At 40.6% G+C, this 19278-nt stretch overlaps 1 protein-coding gene across 1 annotated transcript in view; it reads left to right on the forward strand.

Annotated features, from left to right (window-relative positions):
- Positions 1-9784: 9784 nt before the first annotated feature.
- PTGFR (prostaglandin F receptor) overlaps positions 9785-19278 on the forward strand; it is a 57444-nt gene continuing 47950 nt past the window's right edge. Inside the window, exons 1-2 of the mRNA XM_059899566.1 lie at positions 9785-10023; positions 12501-13370. Coding sequence (XP_059755549.1) covers positions 12573-13370 — 798 coding nt within the window. The 5' untranslated portion in view covers positions 9785-10023; positions 12501-12572. The remainder of the gene's footprint in view (positions 10024-12500; positions 13371-19278) is intronic.

Below are 19278 nucleotides of genomic sequence, written 5' to 3' on the forward strand. Positions count from 1 at the left end.
GCAGTAGGATTAGGATTTTGTACCAGGGTTCTCCAGAGAAACACAGCCACTAAGTTGTGTGTGTATATGTATATACACTGAACACCTGAATAGAACAAAAAGGCAGGCATCCCCAAGTGAGAGGGAATTCTCCAGCGGTCTGCCTTTAGACTGGAACTGGAACATGGTCCTTCTGGGTCTCTGCCTGTGGGCTGAACGCTCATGTAGTATATTACATATATATGTATGTAATATATACTTTGTATATAATTTACATATATAATATGTGTAATATATATATATATATGTAGTGTATATATGCACACACGCATGCATACAAAAGCGCACACACACACACCTTATTGATTCTGTTTTTCTGGAGAACTAATACAGAATCCTAAAGAGCATTCTAGCCTAGTCATTTCTCTTTTCTGTTCCCTTGCCTGTTGTTCTCCAGTGTGTAGATGAGACGTCTGAAGATCAGAGGAGTCCAGTGACTTGTCCAAGATGATCAGCTAATTAGTGACTGAGTTGGTATGTTGAGCTATTGGTGGGGTAGGGAGAGAGGGGGCATCAAAGATGACTAATATATTGACCTGCTGGATACCTGGGATTGTCTAAAGGAACAGAGATGTCAGGAGAATGTTCACATTTTGAGACAAAGTTTGACCCTCATTCAGTTGTGTTTAAACCATCAGCTGTGGCAGAGACGCAGAAGGTAGTCAATGTGCAAGAGAGGTGTTCTGGAAAGGGAGACATCTCTGTCTGATGATTGTCCTGTTGAGAATAGAGATTTATTCTCAATTATGATGATGTGAAAGAACAAACTCTCAGCATGTGTGAAAAGAGCCAAGTTTCTATTTGTCAAGGACGCAGCGTTCTGACAGCAGCATTGTTCCCTCTGATTAGTGAAAAATGGCTCTGGCTGACACTTTCACAAGATGAGAGCCTCTTACAGTCAGAAAAGTCACACTCTGAAAGCCAAAATTGTTTTGAATTAAAAAAAATTCGTGACCATACAGAGCTTTCAACTTTCAATTTGATTAAAAAAAATTTTACGATAGAAGAAGAAACAATGTCAACCACATTAGAATAAGTTCTAACTGGCCTTTTTGAAAATGAGATGTGATGCCTCAGCTCTGCCTGGTTAGGAAACATGCTGTGGAGAACGTGGCTAATTAGTTGCACAATTCAGCCTGAGAACGACTTTTCCTCTCATTTTTTTTTTCTGCCTTGTGTGTTGGATAACTTGAGAGTATTTTTTGGTTTTAATTTATTCAGTCTATAATTTTGATGTCCACTTCACATTGTCTAGAGAGATATGGTTACTGAGCCAAGGGAAAACACAAATGTATGTGGTGATTCAATACACTCTAATGATCATCAACAAAGGAAATGTGCTAAGTTTTAGGGAAGACACAAAAATATAGATGACACAGCCTCTCTGTCAGTGTAGCAGGTAGAAAGCTTTTAGTGCCGTAAGGGAAAAGTTGTTACAGGAATTTATTCATTCACTTACCAAATGTTTATTGATTGTATGTTATAACCTGGGGGTACCCAGCTGAGTAGGATCCAGTGTTCAATGTGTGTAAGCTGAGAAAGAAATGCAAAAAAAGCAGAAAAAAGGGCAAAGGTACTAAAATATAAAGCTTTTCCTTCTTTTGTGGTCTGTCTCTGGCCTTGTCTTGGTGTTGTTTATTTGCTGTTTGATGGTCTAAGAAAATAGAAACTAAAATATTACATTACTAGCATGAATTTTATTGTTCTCTATATGATGCAATGCCAATTCAAATGCAAATATCACATTTCACTTTGGGGTGGAGTCACCGAAATTACACAATTTGTATTTTGTGGCTTGTCCTTCAAGGGTGCCTCTAGCTGGTCAGACACAAACTCAAGACTGAATGAGGAAGATTGGAAGGAAGAAGAGAAAATCCGGCAGCCTGGAGCTGGCTGAGGGGGCCCTCGGGGCACAGGGGCCAGTGCAAAACCTTCACAGATACCCAAGAGTCCCGTTCCGTGATTTGAGGTGTGTGCATTTGCTGGGGCCTGATGGCTACTGGGTTCCTCCTCCCCTCAAACAAGGGACCCATGTGCAGTGTCCCAGTAGGGGACTTGGGCCAAGGGAATCTAGCCAGGTGGCTCCCTGTTTCCACGGGCCCACTGCCCCAACCCACGGTAGATGGGAGACCCCTAAAGATCTTAAACCGCTGTGCCAGGATGTGCTCAGTACCTGGCTGAGGGGGTGAGAGGCTTGTCCTGCCTTGGCCCAGACAAGTCTCACCTGGAGTGGGAATGGCAGCAGCCATGCTTGGCCCAGAGATGTCAGAGTGCGTGCCTGATCTCCACGCTACCAAAGCTCGTGGCCAGGCCCCTTCCCAGGTAAAGAGTGGCAGCAGTCACCTGCTGGCGGTGTCAGAGGAGACTGGCTGAGGTCTGGGACAGGGGAAAGGGTGGCCAAGAACCCTTCCCAGGGAGGCCCATCCCAGGGAGGTGGGATTGTACAGGAGTTGGAGGTCTAAGCCCTTGGCGCAGGCTCCATTGTCCCATTGGACTTCACTTAAATACACAAGTTCAAAGATAAAATGATTAAGAAATTCCAGGGTGGCACTGGCTGCATGTCCAAGAAGGCGGTCCTACTCTGGAGTTCAGCTTGTGACTATTGTTTCCACAGCTGAGATGGCTCCATCTTTCAAGAAAAGCAGTTTCCCTTTTGTGCTGAGTTGGAGGAACAGTGAACCTATCACTATTTTCTTCTTCAACCTCTCTTTACTTAAATTGCAGTTCAAGGGACTCTTTTTAATGTTCTTTTTAAGGGGAGGTTTTCTTTACTTTAGCAAGGATGGTCTCATCATCTTTCATGGTGGTTTCAGATTTGCTTTGGATTTGGGTGCGGGTGTTTTGAAACTTCACTGAAGCAACATTCACGTGAAAACTCTGGACAAATACTGAATGCAGATGAGGAATCAAGATGACCCCTGATAACTACTTAGCCACAAAAGGACATTCTGTGACAGCTGCCAATACTGGGAAAACCCTGTGTGTCCAACCACAGCGTGCGGGGGTGTCTTGACGGCTTATCATTTTCAGGGAGGCCATCGGGCTAGGGGTTAGGGTCAAGGAGTTGAACAGACCTGGTACTGAGTTCCTCCTCTGCCGTTAAGCAATTTAACCCTTTAATCTTTCTGTGCCTCAGTTGCCTCTGTGCAAAATGAAGATCATGATTTTGCCTTTTTTAATAGAGTTCTAGGGCAAGTTAATTGAATATATATGTAAAGTGTTTAGCATTGAGACACAGCCAATTCTCAATAGATGTAAATTCTATATCTTTTCATATGCAAGCATGCAAAAAAAAAGTGATGGAGGCAAAGTTTCTTTGCATAACAGTCTTCCTTTTTGGCCCCTGTGGGGTCCCCAGTGCCTTCAGGCATTTCTGTGATGCTTCATCTGGTCCATTCTCTCCCTTGATGCAAACTCTTGCTTGTCACTTTCACTTTTGTCAAACACTGTATGTCTTGTGTCTCACCTGCTCAGGGCCGCTTAAAAATGATAGTTTACTGGGTGGATTAAATTTGCTTCTTAGTTGGATCCTAGCTATCTATATGAAATATTGAAGTCAAATAAATCAGGAAGAAAAGTATCAAAAGGGCAAATGGGAGCCTGGAAAAGGATGAAGGTGAAATGGAAAGAAAAGTGAAAAATCGGTCATTAACAAGAACTAGCATGCTAGTCTAGATTTTAAGTTCCTTGAAGGCAGAAGCTGGGGCTACATGATCCCTGCATCCGAAAATTCCTTAGCACAACACCTTGCTCAGTTTGAGTATAATAAATTTGTAGAAAAAATAGTGAATGGTGATAGGTGCCCATGGCTCCAGAGGGAGTAGCCGGGGGCAGGGTCCAGGCTGATGGGGAGGTGTGGGAGTAGACGGGAGGTTTAAGAGGATCTGCATGGCCCCCTGTCCCTGAAAGAAGCAGAAATTGCTGAGCACCTCATGGTTTGGGTTGCATCTCACTTTCATCATAGCTGTGTGATCTTAGACAAAGAATTTATGTTTTATGGGCTTCGGTTTCCTCATCTCTCCTCTGTGTAATGAGGAGATGACCATCTGGTGACCATCTGGCGGTGTTGATGTGTGCATTGAAAGAGCCTGTCACAGTGCTGGGCACAGGGCAGGAAATCGATAAATATTATCTTTCTATTCTGCTTCCTTCCAACCTTTCCCATCTTTTCACCTCATAGACTTTCCATTCTGCCTGTCTTGAAGAGTTAACAAAAACATCAGTGCTAAAAAAGTGGCATCGTGGGTCTTGGATCTTGTGAAAGGATGTAGATGGATTATTGAAAAACTTCTGGCACCAAAAGAAAAACAATACAGGCATCTGTCCTTCTGGTGGTAGGCTTAGCAGCAACAAACCCTGTGCATAAAGGACAACACTTTATGTTTTATTAAACCCAGAGGCAATACGAAGAGTTGGCAAGAGTATGGGTTTTGTGGTCAGACAGACTCGGTTTTGTCACATGTACTTGCCACTCTAATCAGGCAAGTTACTTCTTTGTGCTTGGGTTTCCACTTCTGTAGTATGTCTACTTCATTCATTCATTCATTCATTCATGAGCACTTCCACAGCATGTGCAAGGTGTTGGAAATACAATGGCGATGATAGACATGCAGTTAGCATGAGGTACAGAAACCACAATAACTTTTGAGCACTGAAGCCTGAATAGGGATCAGGCAATGTGTGAGGGGTTGGAGGAAGATTGCTAAAGATAGAGGTGGCCGAAGGCCAAGGGACAGGTTGTAGGAGTCAAGGATGTCAGTGTTGCTGAGGCAAAGAGTTCGAGCAGTGGGGAAGGAGAGTTAAACCTTGGGGAAGAAGTCGGGGGATAGATTAGGAAGAGCCTTGAAAACCACCCTTAAAGAATTCAGAGTTTATCCTAAGGATGACAATAGCACTTCCCAAATAGTACTTCCGAGGCGGATCAGAGTCCAGTGGGAACCACTGAGCATTGTAGGTCTGTCAATGAATAATAATTTCTCCATGCATATATGGAAACTCGGTCCATGAGAGATATATGTTTCAGATTAGTGGGGAAGGGAGGATGTACAAATCTGATAGGGCTGCCATAACAAAGTACCACAAACTGGGTGACTTAAACAACTGAAATATATTGTCTCACAGTTCTGGAGGCTAGAAGTCCAAAATCAATGTGTTGGCAGCATTGGTTCGTTCTGAGGGATGCCGAGGGCGGCACTGGTTCGTTCTGAGGGCTGTGAGGGCTATGATTCTCTTCCTTTTTGGCCCCTGTGGGGTCTGAAAAGGCCTCTTTCCATGGCATGTAATTGGGTCATCTTCATGTTCACATGGTGTTCTCCTTGTGTGTCTGTCTCCAAATTTCCCCTTTTTATAAGGACACCAATCAGATTGAATTAGGGCCCACCCTGATGGCCTCATTTTAACTTGATTACCTCTGTAAAGACCTTATCTCCAAATAAGGTCACTTTCTGAGGTGCCGGGCTTAGGACTTCAATATTTGCATTTTGGGGGACACAATTCAACCCATAATAGTGGGATTATTTAATAATGGCACCACAAATGTTGATTATCCATATGGAGAAAAACCCTGGATTCCTACTTCACAAATACTCAAAAATAATTATCTGAAGGATTAAAGACTTAAATGTGGAAGGCAAAAATGCTAAAACATTTACAAAATATATAGTAGAATATCTTTATAATCCAGGTTCTGGAAGGCGTTTTAAAATGTGACACAAAAAATGCTAGAGTACAACATAAAATATGAGATTAAAAATATTTAAATTTGACAACATTAAATTAAGCACTGCATGTAAAAGAATGATAGCAAAGAAATGATAGTAAAGAAAATTAAAAGGCAAGCTGTGATTTGGAAAAAGATGTTTGCTCTACCACTGATAGAGGATTAGTATCTAGAACACATAAAGAATTAATAAGAAGACAAATAACCCAATAAAAATTTGGACAAAAGAGACGAACAGATATTTCATAGAAGAAGAAACAGGAATGCAAAGAGAAATATAATTTAGTTCCCCAATGTGATATCACTTTACAACCATCTGGTTGGTAATAATTAAAGAGATAGACAATTCCAAGTATTATCACAAACGTAAAGGAAAACTCTTAGGCACAGCCTTATCTTGGCAAGTTAGACATTCTCATATGCTATGACCTGGTAATTTCACTCTAGGTATATATCCTAGAGAAACTCCTACACAAAGTGATAAATACAAGATTATTCATAGTAGATTATTTCCTAAGAACAAAAAACTGGAAATAATCCCAATGGTTATTAACAGGATGATATTCTAAAATTTTGGATACCTAAACATTGAGTGACTATAGAATTTTGTAAATGAATAACTATTACTGCATACAATATGTGTGAATCTTATAAATCTTGCATTAAAAAAACAAGTTACAGAAGGTTAAGTTACAAAACAAGGAAAATTAAATTACATATTGGTTCATCTGGTTATTTATGTGATAAAACAATAAAAGGCAAGAGAATGATGACAAACAATTCAGGATAGGGGTTATCTCTGGGGGAGGGATACAGAGGAATGAAATGGAGGCAGAAATATGCAGATAGATGTAACAATATTAGTAATGTTCTAGTAGAGCCCTTGTTATGGATGGAATTACTCCCTCCCCCTCAAATATGTTGAAGTCCCAACCCCCGGTATCTCAGAGTGTGACGGTATTAGGAAATAGGGTTGTTGCAGATGTAATCAATTAAGTTCAGGTCGTACTGGAGTAGGGTGGATCCCGAATCCAATATGATTGGGCTCCTTATAAGAAGATGGCCATGTGAGGACAAAGAGAGAGAATGGCATGTGAAGATGAAGGCAGAGATTGGAGTGAGGCATCTACAAGCCAAGCAACGATAAAGATTGCCAGAAAATCATCAGCAGCTAGGCCAGGGTTATGGAACAGATTCTCCCTCACAGCCCTCAGGAGGAACTAACCAACACCTTGATTTTGGACTTCTAACCTCCACACTATAAGACAATACATTTTTGTTTTTTAAGCCACTCAGTTTGTGGTACTTTGCAACAGCAGTCCTAGGAAATGAATGCAGTCCCTAAATTAGATAGTACGTGCATCAGTGTTTATTTTATATTATAATTCACAACTTACAAATGCATTATGTATGTTACTTTTCGTGTTTCAAAGAGTAACATAATAAAAATAAAAAAACAAAAGAAGTTGTTATTAGTTTCATTACTACTAAGCTGGGCGTCGTTTCTAGTATTAATGTCAATGGCAAGTTCCAGAAAAATTTTCCTAGACAGTTTTATTAAAACTATAAAAATCAACTTCCAACACTTCCTTTGATTTTTATGGAGTTTTTATTTCAGCCTCAGTGTCACTGAGTCCCAGTTTCTCTGACTTTAATTATAATGTGCACATTCTTCTGAGCAAAGTGTTCTGCATCTAATCCTGAAGGAAGTGATTGCCAGGTACACACCTGTCATGGTATGTTATCTTCTTGTAGACAGGCTGACATCAGTTTTGCCTCCATTAAAGGGAAGCCACCAAATCACATCAAGGTTTTGGACACACGCTCCACAAAAGTAAGTACCCTCCCCCAGCCTAGAAGCCATACCAGAGCAGGGGCTTGGATTCTTTGTCCACACAGCTGTACCTCTGCCTCTTAGAAACAGTGCCTGACACAAAGTAGGTGCTCAAGAAATTTGTTGAATGAATGTATAAATTAAGAGTTTTATGTGCGTCCACTTAGCACTAACAATACCAACTACCACTTTTCAGAAGAGTTTATCCGCCATCCCCTCCCCCCACACACACACAATTTTTGATCTGTTTGTTTCTCTCATCTGCTGATTGGCCAGCTCTTCTTCCTTATATAAGCAGTCAGAGGCTGCCATTGGGAACTTGGAATAGGGGATCAGATTTGGGTGTGATAAGGCCAGACATATATATTTTTCTTTTAAATGTAGTTAGTTAGTTGTTTAATCTTCCATATAAATTAGTAGCCTTCTCTACTGATACTAATATATTCTTTCTATCTTGAGAAGGGATGTAGATGCTTTAGAATCTTTTATTGAGACTCAGGTGAAATGTGTCTTGATTAAGGAATGGATTCTAAAAAAGGAACTCCAAGAATACATGTGAAGTAGATGCTTTTTTTTTAAAAAAAAAATGGGATTTATCTAGTACTTTGAAAAATAAATTAATAATGTTTTGAATATATTACATAATAAATATTATGACTTGAAATTGCATTAATGAGGATTTTCTCTTTTTTTACCCAGTAGATTGAGCAGCTGTTGTTAGTAAGATGTGCCAGGGAGAGATGGGGACTGTTCAAGATTTTGAAGTGTGATACTGGAAATGTCGGTTGTAACATTGATGAATTCAGACAGCGTTGGATAAGTGACCAGGCATAGTCCTGGGTGAGGATGGAGAGATGAATGAGACTTCTGCAGGAATTCAATTCAGTGGGAGAGACATAAGTAAATAGGTAATTGCATCTAATGTGATTAAGTGCTGTTAATCACTAAAGGAAAGAATAGTGCTCTGTGTCATGCACATTTTCCATGTGGTTTATTACATAGTTGTTTTTTGGACACTGGTCATCCAGATGTAATATTTCTCTACTAACCAGAATATTTGGTTAACCAAATTTTTCAATTCCCTGACCATACCTGAGTAACAGTTTATTTTACAAGTTATGATCATATCATTAAAAAAAAAAAAACAAAACAAAACCTCAATATCTACCACAGGGGAAAGCTGTGCAATCATTCTTTTCTATAGTTAATGGCTAATTTATTTTATCTCACTGCAGCACTTTATGATCCTTTCCAATTTCTAGGAATTTAGAGGCCCTTTCTGATTTTAGAATGGAGAAAAGAGGGTTTATTTCCATGTGGCATTGGTTTTTCACAAAAGTTGTGGCAATATTTTACTGATAAAAAGAGCAAAGGTCAGTAATAGATTTCCATAAGTGATTAGCTATAAAAATGAGATAGTTAATAGGTACAGATCAAAACAATATTAGCAAAAAGTGGTTACAGCATTAAAATGGCTCAAATTATAATTCCTAACGAAGTAGTGGATTTTTCTTTACTTGATCATAAAGTAATCTCCACAAAAGTTGTTGAATCACATCTCTTTGGGTAAATATACCACTAGAAATTCTCTCACCATTGGGCTTTTTTGATCATTAAAATGTTACTGATGCTTTATCTGCATGTGTCCTGTGAGAATACTGCTTATCCCTTTCCCTTCTCACATTCTTTAGAAAGCTAGGAACAGTCCAGTCCTCTAAGTGACAGTGAATCCTAAGGCAGTGACTTTCCATTGACAACAAGTGGCCCGAATACCTGTTTTTAACTTCCTGGGGATATCGGTCCCTAAGCCCCAATACACCATCTCTTTCCTTCTACCTGGTTTCTTTATTCTTTTTGAGCTGGATTTGGGATGAACTGTCTGCAGACTACAATCTGACAGTTCAAGACGCTGTCACGACAGCTTTCTGCAAGCTTGCCTCAGCTCTCCTGGTTCCTATTTTACAGCCGTAGAGATGGCGCCTTTAGCTGGAGAATGAGTTTAAAACAAAACTTCCCCCTAAGTGGTCGGGCAGCTGAGAGGGCCGCTCTGATTGATGCTGAGGAGGGGGACGTAGCATCCGAGCGCGGTGCTCAAGTCTCTCCTGGTCCGGCTCTGGGCTCAACGCAAAAGGGGCGGAGAGGAAGGGGCGGAGGTCAACCGCGCCCTCCACCCCGCCCAGGCGGTGAGCGCCGCTAGGTGCTAAAGGATCGGAGGAGCCCAGCGCACCCGGCAGGTTCCGCGCTGGGAGAGCGCGCGGAAGCACGCGCGGCGAGACAGAGTCGGAGCGCGGGCCGGAGCCGGAGCGAGAGCGCGGCGCAGCGCCCCAGGAACCGGCGGCAGCGACGGAGCGGAGCCGGGCGCGGGATGGCCCACGGACCCGCGCGCTCTTCTGCTCCACCTAGAGCCCTGCCCGCGGCCCGGGATGCCAAGGTAAACACCCCTTCAGCGGCTGGATTCCCACGCGTTGGCCTCCGGTTGCTCAACCCGACTGAGGTTTAGCCACCCTATCCCGGACGCCCGGCGGCAGCTGCAGCCGGCGGCACCGGAGGGCACCTTAGCCTGAGCTGGCCAACAAGTTTGGACCAGATGCCCCAAGCTGGGGAGACCCGCAGAGCAATGTCTGATCCGTCCGGAGTCTGAGGTGTGCGCGTGGGGACCGGGTAGAACGGATCTCAGAGGAGGGAAACGGGTAAAGGAAAAGATCCCCTTCCGTCTCCTTGCTTCCCCGCCCGCGACACTTCGACTCCGGCATCCGGGCCAGTGCAGGCCTTTGGCGCCCCCCGGGGTGGGAGGGAAACCGGCCTCTGGCGTTTGAGCAATCGCAGAAAGTTTCAGGCAGTTAAGAGGTTCGAGAAGGATGTTGCAAGCAGAGGCCTGGGGGCAGTGGGGTAGTAGTGATCGAAAGTCGAGCTGTGAGTAAGACCCGGAGGAGGCGGCTGCCCTCTGGGCAGCCCCGGGCGGCCCCACTTGGGCAGGTCCCAGGAAAGGCTGGCTCCGGAATTCCTAGCCTCCCGGAAAGCTGCTGGGGAAACGCTGGCGGAAATAGCTCGGGGCGGGTTGGCAGTGGTGGCGGGTATAGAGGGTCTGTGACTCAGGCCTCAACTCACTAGGGAAAGAGAGACAAATAAATAATTCGCCTGGGATGTAGCTACCCTGAAGCTGTAACTTAGATCGACAGCATCTAGGCAGATGCGCCCACAGTTGAGGGCGGCCCGCCTTCTTTGCTCTCTTCAGCCAACATTTCTGCACAGGTGATAGCTGGACCAGAAAATCTTCCTAGAGACTCAACGCTGAGCCTTCCAGGGGTCACTGATGCGTGTGGTTTGCTGTTATTTGACCTAATTAAATAGTTTTAGAACTTATTCAGAGAAGCCCCATGCAGCGTCAGTGGGCTTGTGGCTCCACTTTGCACCCTCCCAAAGTTTGGAGAAGATGATTTTGTCTGCCTGACAGTCATAGGTCCCAAAGGAATAATCTGCACTTTGGGGACAAAGCTCATCAGAGAAAAAAGCAGAAACTTTAGAAAGTCACCTAGTTATTAAAATAGACTATTATACTTTAAAAACTCAACTGGGATCCAAAAATGGGCAGAAGACCTAAATAGACATTTCTCCAAAGAAGATATACAGATTGCCAACAAACACATGAAAGAATGCTCGACATCATTAATCATTAGAGAAATGCAAATCAAAACTACAATGAGATATCATCTCATACCGGTCAGAGTGGCCATCATCAAAAAATCTAGAAACAATAAATGCTGGAGAGGGTGTGGAGAAAAGGGAACACTCTTGCACTGTTGGTGGGAATGTAAATTGATACAGCCACTATGGAGAACAGTATGGAGGTTCCTTAAAAAACTGAAAATAGAACTACCATATGACCCAGCAATCCCACTACTGGGCATATACCCTGAGAAAACCATAATTCAAAAAGAGTCATATACCAAAATGTTCATTGCAGCTCTATTTACAATAGCCAGGACATGGAAGCAACCTAAGTGTCCATCATCGGATGAATGGATAAAGAAGATGTGGCACATATATACAATGGAATATTACTTAGCCATAAAAAGAAACGAAATTGAGTTATTTGTAGTGAGGTGGATGGACCTAGAGTCTGTCATACAGAGTGAAGTAAGTCAGAAAGAGAAAAACAAATACAGTATGCTAACACATATATATGGAATCTAAGGGGAAAAAAAATGGTCATGAAGAACCTAGTGGTAAGATGGGAATAAAGACACAGACCTACTAGAGAATGGACTTGAGGATATGGGGAGGGGGAAGGGTAAGCTGTGACAAAGTGAGAGAGTGGCGTGGACATATATACACTACCAAACGTAAAATAGATAGCTAGTGGGAAGCAGCCGCATAGCACAGGGAGATCAGCTCGGAGCTTTGTGACCACCTAGAGGGGTGGGATAGGGAGGGTGGGAGGGAGGGAGACGCAAGAGGGAAGAGATATGGGGACATATGTATATGTATAACTGATTCACTTTGTTATAAAGCAGAAACTAACACACCATTGTAAAGCAATTATGCTCCAATAAACATGTTAAAAAAAAAACAAAACTCAACTGGGTTTAAATCTAGCCTTGTTAAGCGACTTCGTAAACCTTAGGAGTTTTAAGGTGTCAGTGAAGTGTCAGGAGGCAGTTTAGGAGGTGCCCAGTGGCAGAGTAGCCATAGAGGGTAACCAAGGGGTCTCAATTCTGGTATCTTCTTTACCTTGAAAATGAAATGTGGAACTGCAGGCAGATGTGTGCTGTTTTCAGTATGATGCAACCTTGCTCATGACAGGCCAGATAAATCTGATTCCCACCACAGGGTGCTGGGGTGCTTTGGCCTTCAATGTCAGATGAACAGTTATCCAGGGCTCATAATTTCTCTGTCTTTATGCTGCAGATCTCTGGACCGCAAGCCTGCACTGTTTTGAGAGGGAGATGACTTGAGTGGCCGGCTCTTATCTCCACAACAATGTCCACGAACAATTCTAAACAGCCAGTGTCTCCTGCAGCTGGGCTCCTTTCAAATACGACTTGCCAAATGGAAGAAGAGCTTTCAATATCTTTTTCGATAACCTTCATGACAGTGGGAATCTTATCAAACAGCCTTGCTATTGCTATTCTCATGAAGGCATACCAGCGATTTAGACAGAAGTACAAGTCATCGTTTTTGCTTTTGGCTAGTGCTCTGGTAATCACAGATTTCTTTGGGCACCTCATCAATGGAGCTATAGCAGTCTTTGTATATGCTTCTGATAAAGACTGGATCCATTTTGACAAATCAAACGTCCTTTGCAGTATTTTTGGTATCTGCATGGTATTCTCTGGTCTGTGCCCACTTTTTCTAGGCAGTGTGATGGCCATTGAACGATGTATTGGAGTCACCCAACCAATATTTCACTCTACGAAAATTACATCCAAACATGTTAAAATGATGTTGAGTGGAGTGTGCTTTTTTGCTGTTTTCATAGCTTTGCTGCCCATCCTTGGGCATCGTGACTATAAAATTCAAGCGTCGAAGACCTGGTGTTTCTACAATACAGATCACATCAAAGACTGGGAAGATAGGTTTTATCTTTTACTTTTTTCTTTTCTGGGACTCCTAGCCCTTGGTATTTCATTTTTTTGCAATGCCATCACAGGAATTTCACTTTTAAGAGTTAAATTTAAAAGTCAGCAGCACAGACAAGGCAGGTCTCATCATTTTGAAATGGTCATCCAGCTCCTGGGTATAATGTGTGTCTCCTGCGTTTGCTGGAGTCCGTTTCTGGTAAGGACCTATGGTTTTGACAATTTTTGCTTTGTTCAGTTAATCGATATTCAATACAAGGTTTCTTGTCTTTTCAAAGTTGGTAGTCTTGATGGGCAATGCTGTTTCATCTTTTAAATGCTGGAATTTACTTCTACTCAGAACTTACTTTAGTTCTTAGCTCTGGCTTAGAATTAAGGTATTTATGACATAGATGGTTATTTCCCCACAAGCCCAGAATTAAAAGAAATATCTCCCTAAACAATTCTAACCATAGTGTTACCTGTTGCAGTGTGGTATAAAGTAATTTTCACAGAAGTAACATAGTTTTAATATACTGAATATGATTAGTTTCTAAAATGTGAAAAAAAATGGCTATAAAACAATATTGGAATGGACTCCAGTAAGTCTTGATAGAAAATCACATGGACTTTTAATTTATAGACTGGCTGCTTCTCAACACAAAATGACCAGGTCTCAGCTTGCAAAGGGAGGTGATGAGTTGAGATAGTTGGATAGTGCAGGTGAACTAGATGGGTAGATAAGGTAAAGAATCACTAGTTCACTAACCCAGGATGATAGTAATGCAGGGAGGGGTATGATTGGCAGGAGAGCCAGGGATTCTTCTCTTATCATTTCATTCCTTCCTCTTTTTCAATTTAGCCAGCAGCTATATTTAACATCTTGGTATTTTTATTTGGAAATGACGGCTAAGTTTAAAGAATTAGCAACAAACATAAATCATTTATATGACTTTCTAGGTAGAAGACAAAATACTTATGATTGATAAGTATAACCATAACTCTCTCCAACAGTTTACTTTATGATGGAAAAAGTGATAGCATACAAGGAAAGAGAAAACATCCTTCTCTATGTAGCTCCTGATGGCAGTAAAGATTATTTTCATCCCTTTTTTTGTACCAGTGGAGAAACAGATTGGTATCCAAAGATAGTAATACAGGTGATACCCAGGTAGAGGTAAAGCAAAAGGATGAGACAAAGGTAGACATAACACAAAGGTCATGGTCATACCTTGCATCGTGTTATGCAGGTGCTTGTTAATAATGCAGTTCTTCTAGGCCCCCTTAGGTCCATTGTCCAAGAATTGTTGCCAGTAGAGTTTTAATGAACAATCCTGATGGTCCTGGTGAACAGAAAACTCTTTGAGAGCTGTTGCTGCAGACAGATCCTATGGTAGTTGATTTTATTCTGCAAAAAGATTTCTACTTTTAATATATTTCTTTATTTCTATCCCTGTTATTTCCTCACAATTTGAATTTGGCTTCTGGAATTTTTGTATCATTTAAATATTTTTTTCATGATGTTCCAGAACTGGTCCTAGGGGCCCAACCGAGGAGAGGATAGGCTACATCTGTCAATGGCAAGTCAACATTTTGAGGCTGGCTTATTGTCAATTTAGGAGGCCTTGGGTGACCCCAGTTAGGGGTCTCACCTGAGCTCATAGTTTAGTTGTTTGAATCTGAATAGCAGAGACGAGTTCTATCAACACTTCGAGTCATTTCAGTGTTCATTCTTAGAGAGTTTAATTTATGCTACTTGACAAAGGAAATTCCCTCAGAATAATGCTCCTCTTCTTCTTAAACTTTTGAATAGAGTAGCTTTTTAAAATAAACAGTGAGTCTGAGCAAAAACGAAATTAATTTGAGTGTTGGAAAGGGAATTCTAAGAAAGGGAGAAAAGAGGTAGCTGAAAATATTTAAAGAAAATGTAAAAATGAAGGTCCCAGCTCTGGAGAACACCTGAAAGCCATGAAATAGTGAACTTAATGAAAGACAGATGATCTGGCAACTGGGCTAATCACTGGTGTTTTGGTTTTTGCTTGTTCTGAGTCACCTTTAAAATTCTACTTAGTTCTGGCTTTTGACTTTGAGAAATAGGAGTTATAGGTTAACTACTGTAAGGGAATGGAAAGTAACAAAATTTCATCCTCACCATGGATATTTTGAATTTATGTTTTTCTCTAATTTTTTTCCTGAATTTTTGGTTTTCTTTACTGTTAAAATATATATTACAATTTAATTCATATTTTGAACATATTTCCTAGTGGATATAATTTTATGTTTGTGAAACATTTTCTGAGGTCTGCGTTCTATTTAACTGTGAATTATTGCTCCACCTATGACACCAATGTATCAATACTTCTAAAATGCTTCTTAGTGTGCAAAATTATTTCTGCATTACATGTGTAGTAGGTCTACCACAGATACCCCTTGCTGGACTGATGTTTCAAGTTGATTCAAGCATTATTTTCAGTTTCTCTTGTGGAGTCTTGGGTCTTCATGGCAAGTTCTGGCTGAAGGATTTATAACTTGTGGCCTGAGCATAAGTGCCTTGCACATTACATTAAGACCCCCAGACAGCTCTAAATGGAACCTGAGTGAAAAACCCAGGCTTGGGAATGCCAAAATAACACCCAACACTGATTCCTCTGTTGAACCATTTCTCCTTTACCACCTAAGTGCCCAGGAGGAACTGCATAGGTATTAATGACTGAGCCATTATTCTCCACCCTATATTTTAAAAGCTTCTTAGTTTAAAAAATAACTCTGAAACCAAGCTTCTAAATTCCCATAGATGCACTATAATTGTGACATCTTCCATGTCAATGCCCTACTTTACACCATGTGCCTTCTCTCTGATTGATGAGGATGAAATGTTGGATTTGTCATTTGAATGAACATCTGAAGACACTCTTTGACCTGTGTTCACAGTCATTTTCAAGCCTCAAACTGGAATGGGGTACAGGTGCATACACTAAAAGGAGGAAGTGAGTAATGCGGATGATGGTGTCTGGGTTTGGCAGGATTTACTGCATCAAAACATCAATAGTGGCATAATTTCTAAAACTTTTAAAATTTGTAGCTGATGAAAAGGGGGATACTTTATTAAGTTTGATGATTGACTTTAATACAAAGGTAAGATGATCATGATGTTTGTTAAAAATCTCTCTCTCTTTTAATAGACCTAATTTTTCTTGAGTAGTTTTAGGTTTACAGAAAAATGAGTGGAAAACAGAGTTCACATATAGCTCCTCATGTCTCCACCCCTCCACCCCCAGTCATCCTTATTATTAACATCTTGCATTGATGTAGTACATTTGTTACAATTGATGAGCCAATACTTGTACATTATTATTGACTAAAATCTGTAGTTTACATTAGGGTTCTCCTTGTGTTGTACAGTGTGTGGGTTTTGACAAATGTATATTGACATGTGTCCACCATTACAGTATCATATAGAATAGTTTCACCGCCCTAAAAATCCCCTATGGTGCTTTTTTTAAATTTAATGTTTTTTTTTTTCCCACCAAGGGGGAAGTGTGTATGTGTGTATGTGTGTGTGTGTGTGTGTGTGTGTATATGTGTATTTTCAGGAACTGAAATTTAGAAATGTCGTATAATTGTAATATTAGTTTAAATATAACTTGTTAATGACTTTAAAAAATTTTCAGTATCTGAATTTTATAGTTTTAAACATGGTTAACTCATATAAATTCATTTAATTACAATCCCAACTGAAAAATCCAGGAAAATATAATAGGTACTTATTAGCTTACAATTCCATTTAGCAACAAGTTAATACAAAAATCTTTGAGAGTCAAATGGCAATTATAAAATTGTCTTGCATGCATTCTAGGTAATCACTTTTTCCAAATAAATAAATCTTGAAGATTTTTTCTGATGTTTCTAGAGTGACGGAGAAAAAGAAGACATTTAACAGCCCTTCTAAGTAACATTTCCTTAATAGTCTTTGCTTCTGTCTTTCCACAGGTACTGATTCTTTTTAATATTCCATTTCTAGAATATGTAGTCCTAAAAGGAATTTATTATTATTGCTATGCTTATTTCACTAGTTTGGCAGAGTATTAAATACTTGTTGACTGCTTGACTGTAACTTAAGTAGTATGAATGTCAAGAGATTGGAAATGATTGACCAGAATGTGGATTCTGAGTTCTGTAGGTGAGCGTTAATTAAGCAAATATTGAAACCAAATGGTAATTTTTAGTCTGTTCCTTAAGTCGGCAACTGTCGAGTTATGACACAGTTAAACTTCAGGGATCTTTTCTGGAAGGCTGTTTAGTTTGTTTACCTTCTCTTCAAGGGTAGAGGTTCATTTTGAATTGGGAAAAGAAGTATAAAGTATATGAAGAGCAAAATGATATTCTGTAGGTGAGTTTACCCAAGAAATGTGTTTTCTGGTGTAGGTAGAGATTGAATTTGATTTTTCTAAGGTTGTTACTCTTCTGCTAGCATCTCTAGTCATATAGTTAAACATTTGGTCACTAAGATGTTTGTCAGGTATAAATCAAAAAATGAATGGTTAATTGAATTCTACTGAATTACTAAAGGTATTGGCATCATAATGACCAGGTCTTACAGGGCTAGTGGCAAATGATGGAACAATACAACAGAATAGAACATTTTGACTATTAGTGAAGATTGCTTTCTTTGAGATGCTGGCTCTCATTATCGTATGTAAGACCTGTGTAATGGAAATCTGTGTATGTGTCTTGTGCACCTGCCTCTACACCAAAAGGATGGTGAACAGATGTATAGTTACATGCTTCAAGTGAAAAAAAAAATACGGAAAATGTATAAATATGTATATACCTAATGTGTACATGTTTGAATTATTTCCCAAACTAAAAAAATTAACTCATTTTTAAATTAGTTAAAAAATTTAACTAATTAGATCCATCATTGGATCTAATCGTACCAAATAAAAAGGGCTTCGAATGGGTTTCATTCTAAAATTAAAACCAAAATGGACTCTCACTCTCATATAGTTTTATGTCAGACCTTTTTGGTTATTCTTGCATTGCTGCTGATCTTAGAGGTGATTTGTAAGAAATTGTTTTAGCTGGTTTCCTTTGTGAAGGGGGAGTGCTCCCTTGTTTGGAATGTGGAAGCAGCAATGATGATGTCTGGAGAAAGGACTGGTAAGACTTAGGTTCTACTTTTAGGAAATTCGTAAACAACTCAGACACATGCAGCTCAAAATTCATATCCAGAAGAAAAGGTATGTTTTAGAGATACGTTAAATGTAGTTTCTATGATGGGAATTCAGGCTGCTCTTGTGTTTGGGTGGACATGGAGCACGTGGTGTGAGGTCAGCGACAGGAGCTGGCAGAGGAGCAGTTCTGAGAGATTTGGGAACACATTCCTGTCCCTGAAGCCTTGGTGTTCTCTTGCCTGGAGTACTCTCCTCCTGACATCCATGTGGCTCTCCCCCGACTCCTCTCTTAAATATCATGTTGTCTAGGTAGTCTATCTTAAAAAGTACCCTTTCTCTTCTCTCTTCCATTGCTCTGCTTTATTTACTCTCATAGCACTTAGCAGTATCTGATAACATGGGGTACATTTCTCTGTTTATTTGGTTGTTTTTTGGCTTCTGCCTCTAGCATGTAAGCTCCTTGAAGGAAGGGACCTCGATTATTGCTGTGTCCTCAGTTCTGAGACCAGTGCCTGGCACAGAGTTGAGCTCAGTAAGTATTTGCTAAATGAATCTCACATAAAGGAGGGCTCAGTGGGTAATGGCCCTCATTTCCACTTTGGACCCAGTCTGCTGATGAGGTCAGGACTTAATTGGTCGGCCCCGGGAATACTTCCAATACTTCGAATTGGGATTTGGATTGGAGAAGTCCGAGAGGGGAACGTGTGTTCAGAGCTTCCCCAGGAGTATTAGTTGGAAATGGTGTCCTGGAGAATCCTGAACATTCTACAATTTGAATCTGGTGCTAGAATTTAGGAATTTTGTCAGCATCATGGATAAACTAGGAATGATATTATTTTGTTATGATGTTTACATGCCAATTTCCTCTGTTAGTCTCAATGGTCCTTGGTAGCTAGGAGCTATATTACTGGTTTGTGTTTTAGCTTCTACAAGTAGTAGGTCATAAACCAATGT

Source organism: Balaenoptera ricei, chromosome 1 (genome assembly GCF_028023285.1).
Source record: "Balaenoptera ricei isolate mBalRic1 chromosome 1, mBalRic1.hap2, whole genome shotgun sequence".
NCBI classification, from domain to species: Eukaryota; Metazoa; Chordata; class Mammalia; order Artiodactyla; family Balaenopteridae; genus Balaenoptera; species Balaenoptera ricei.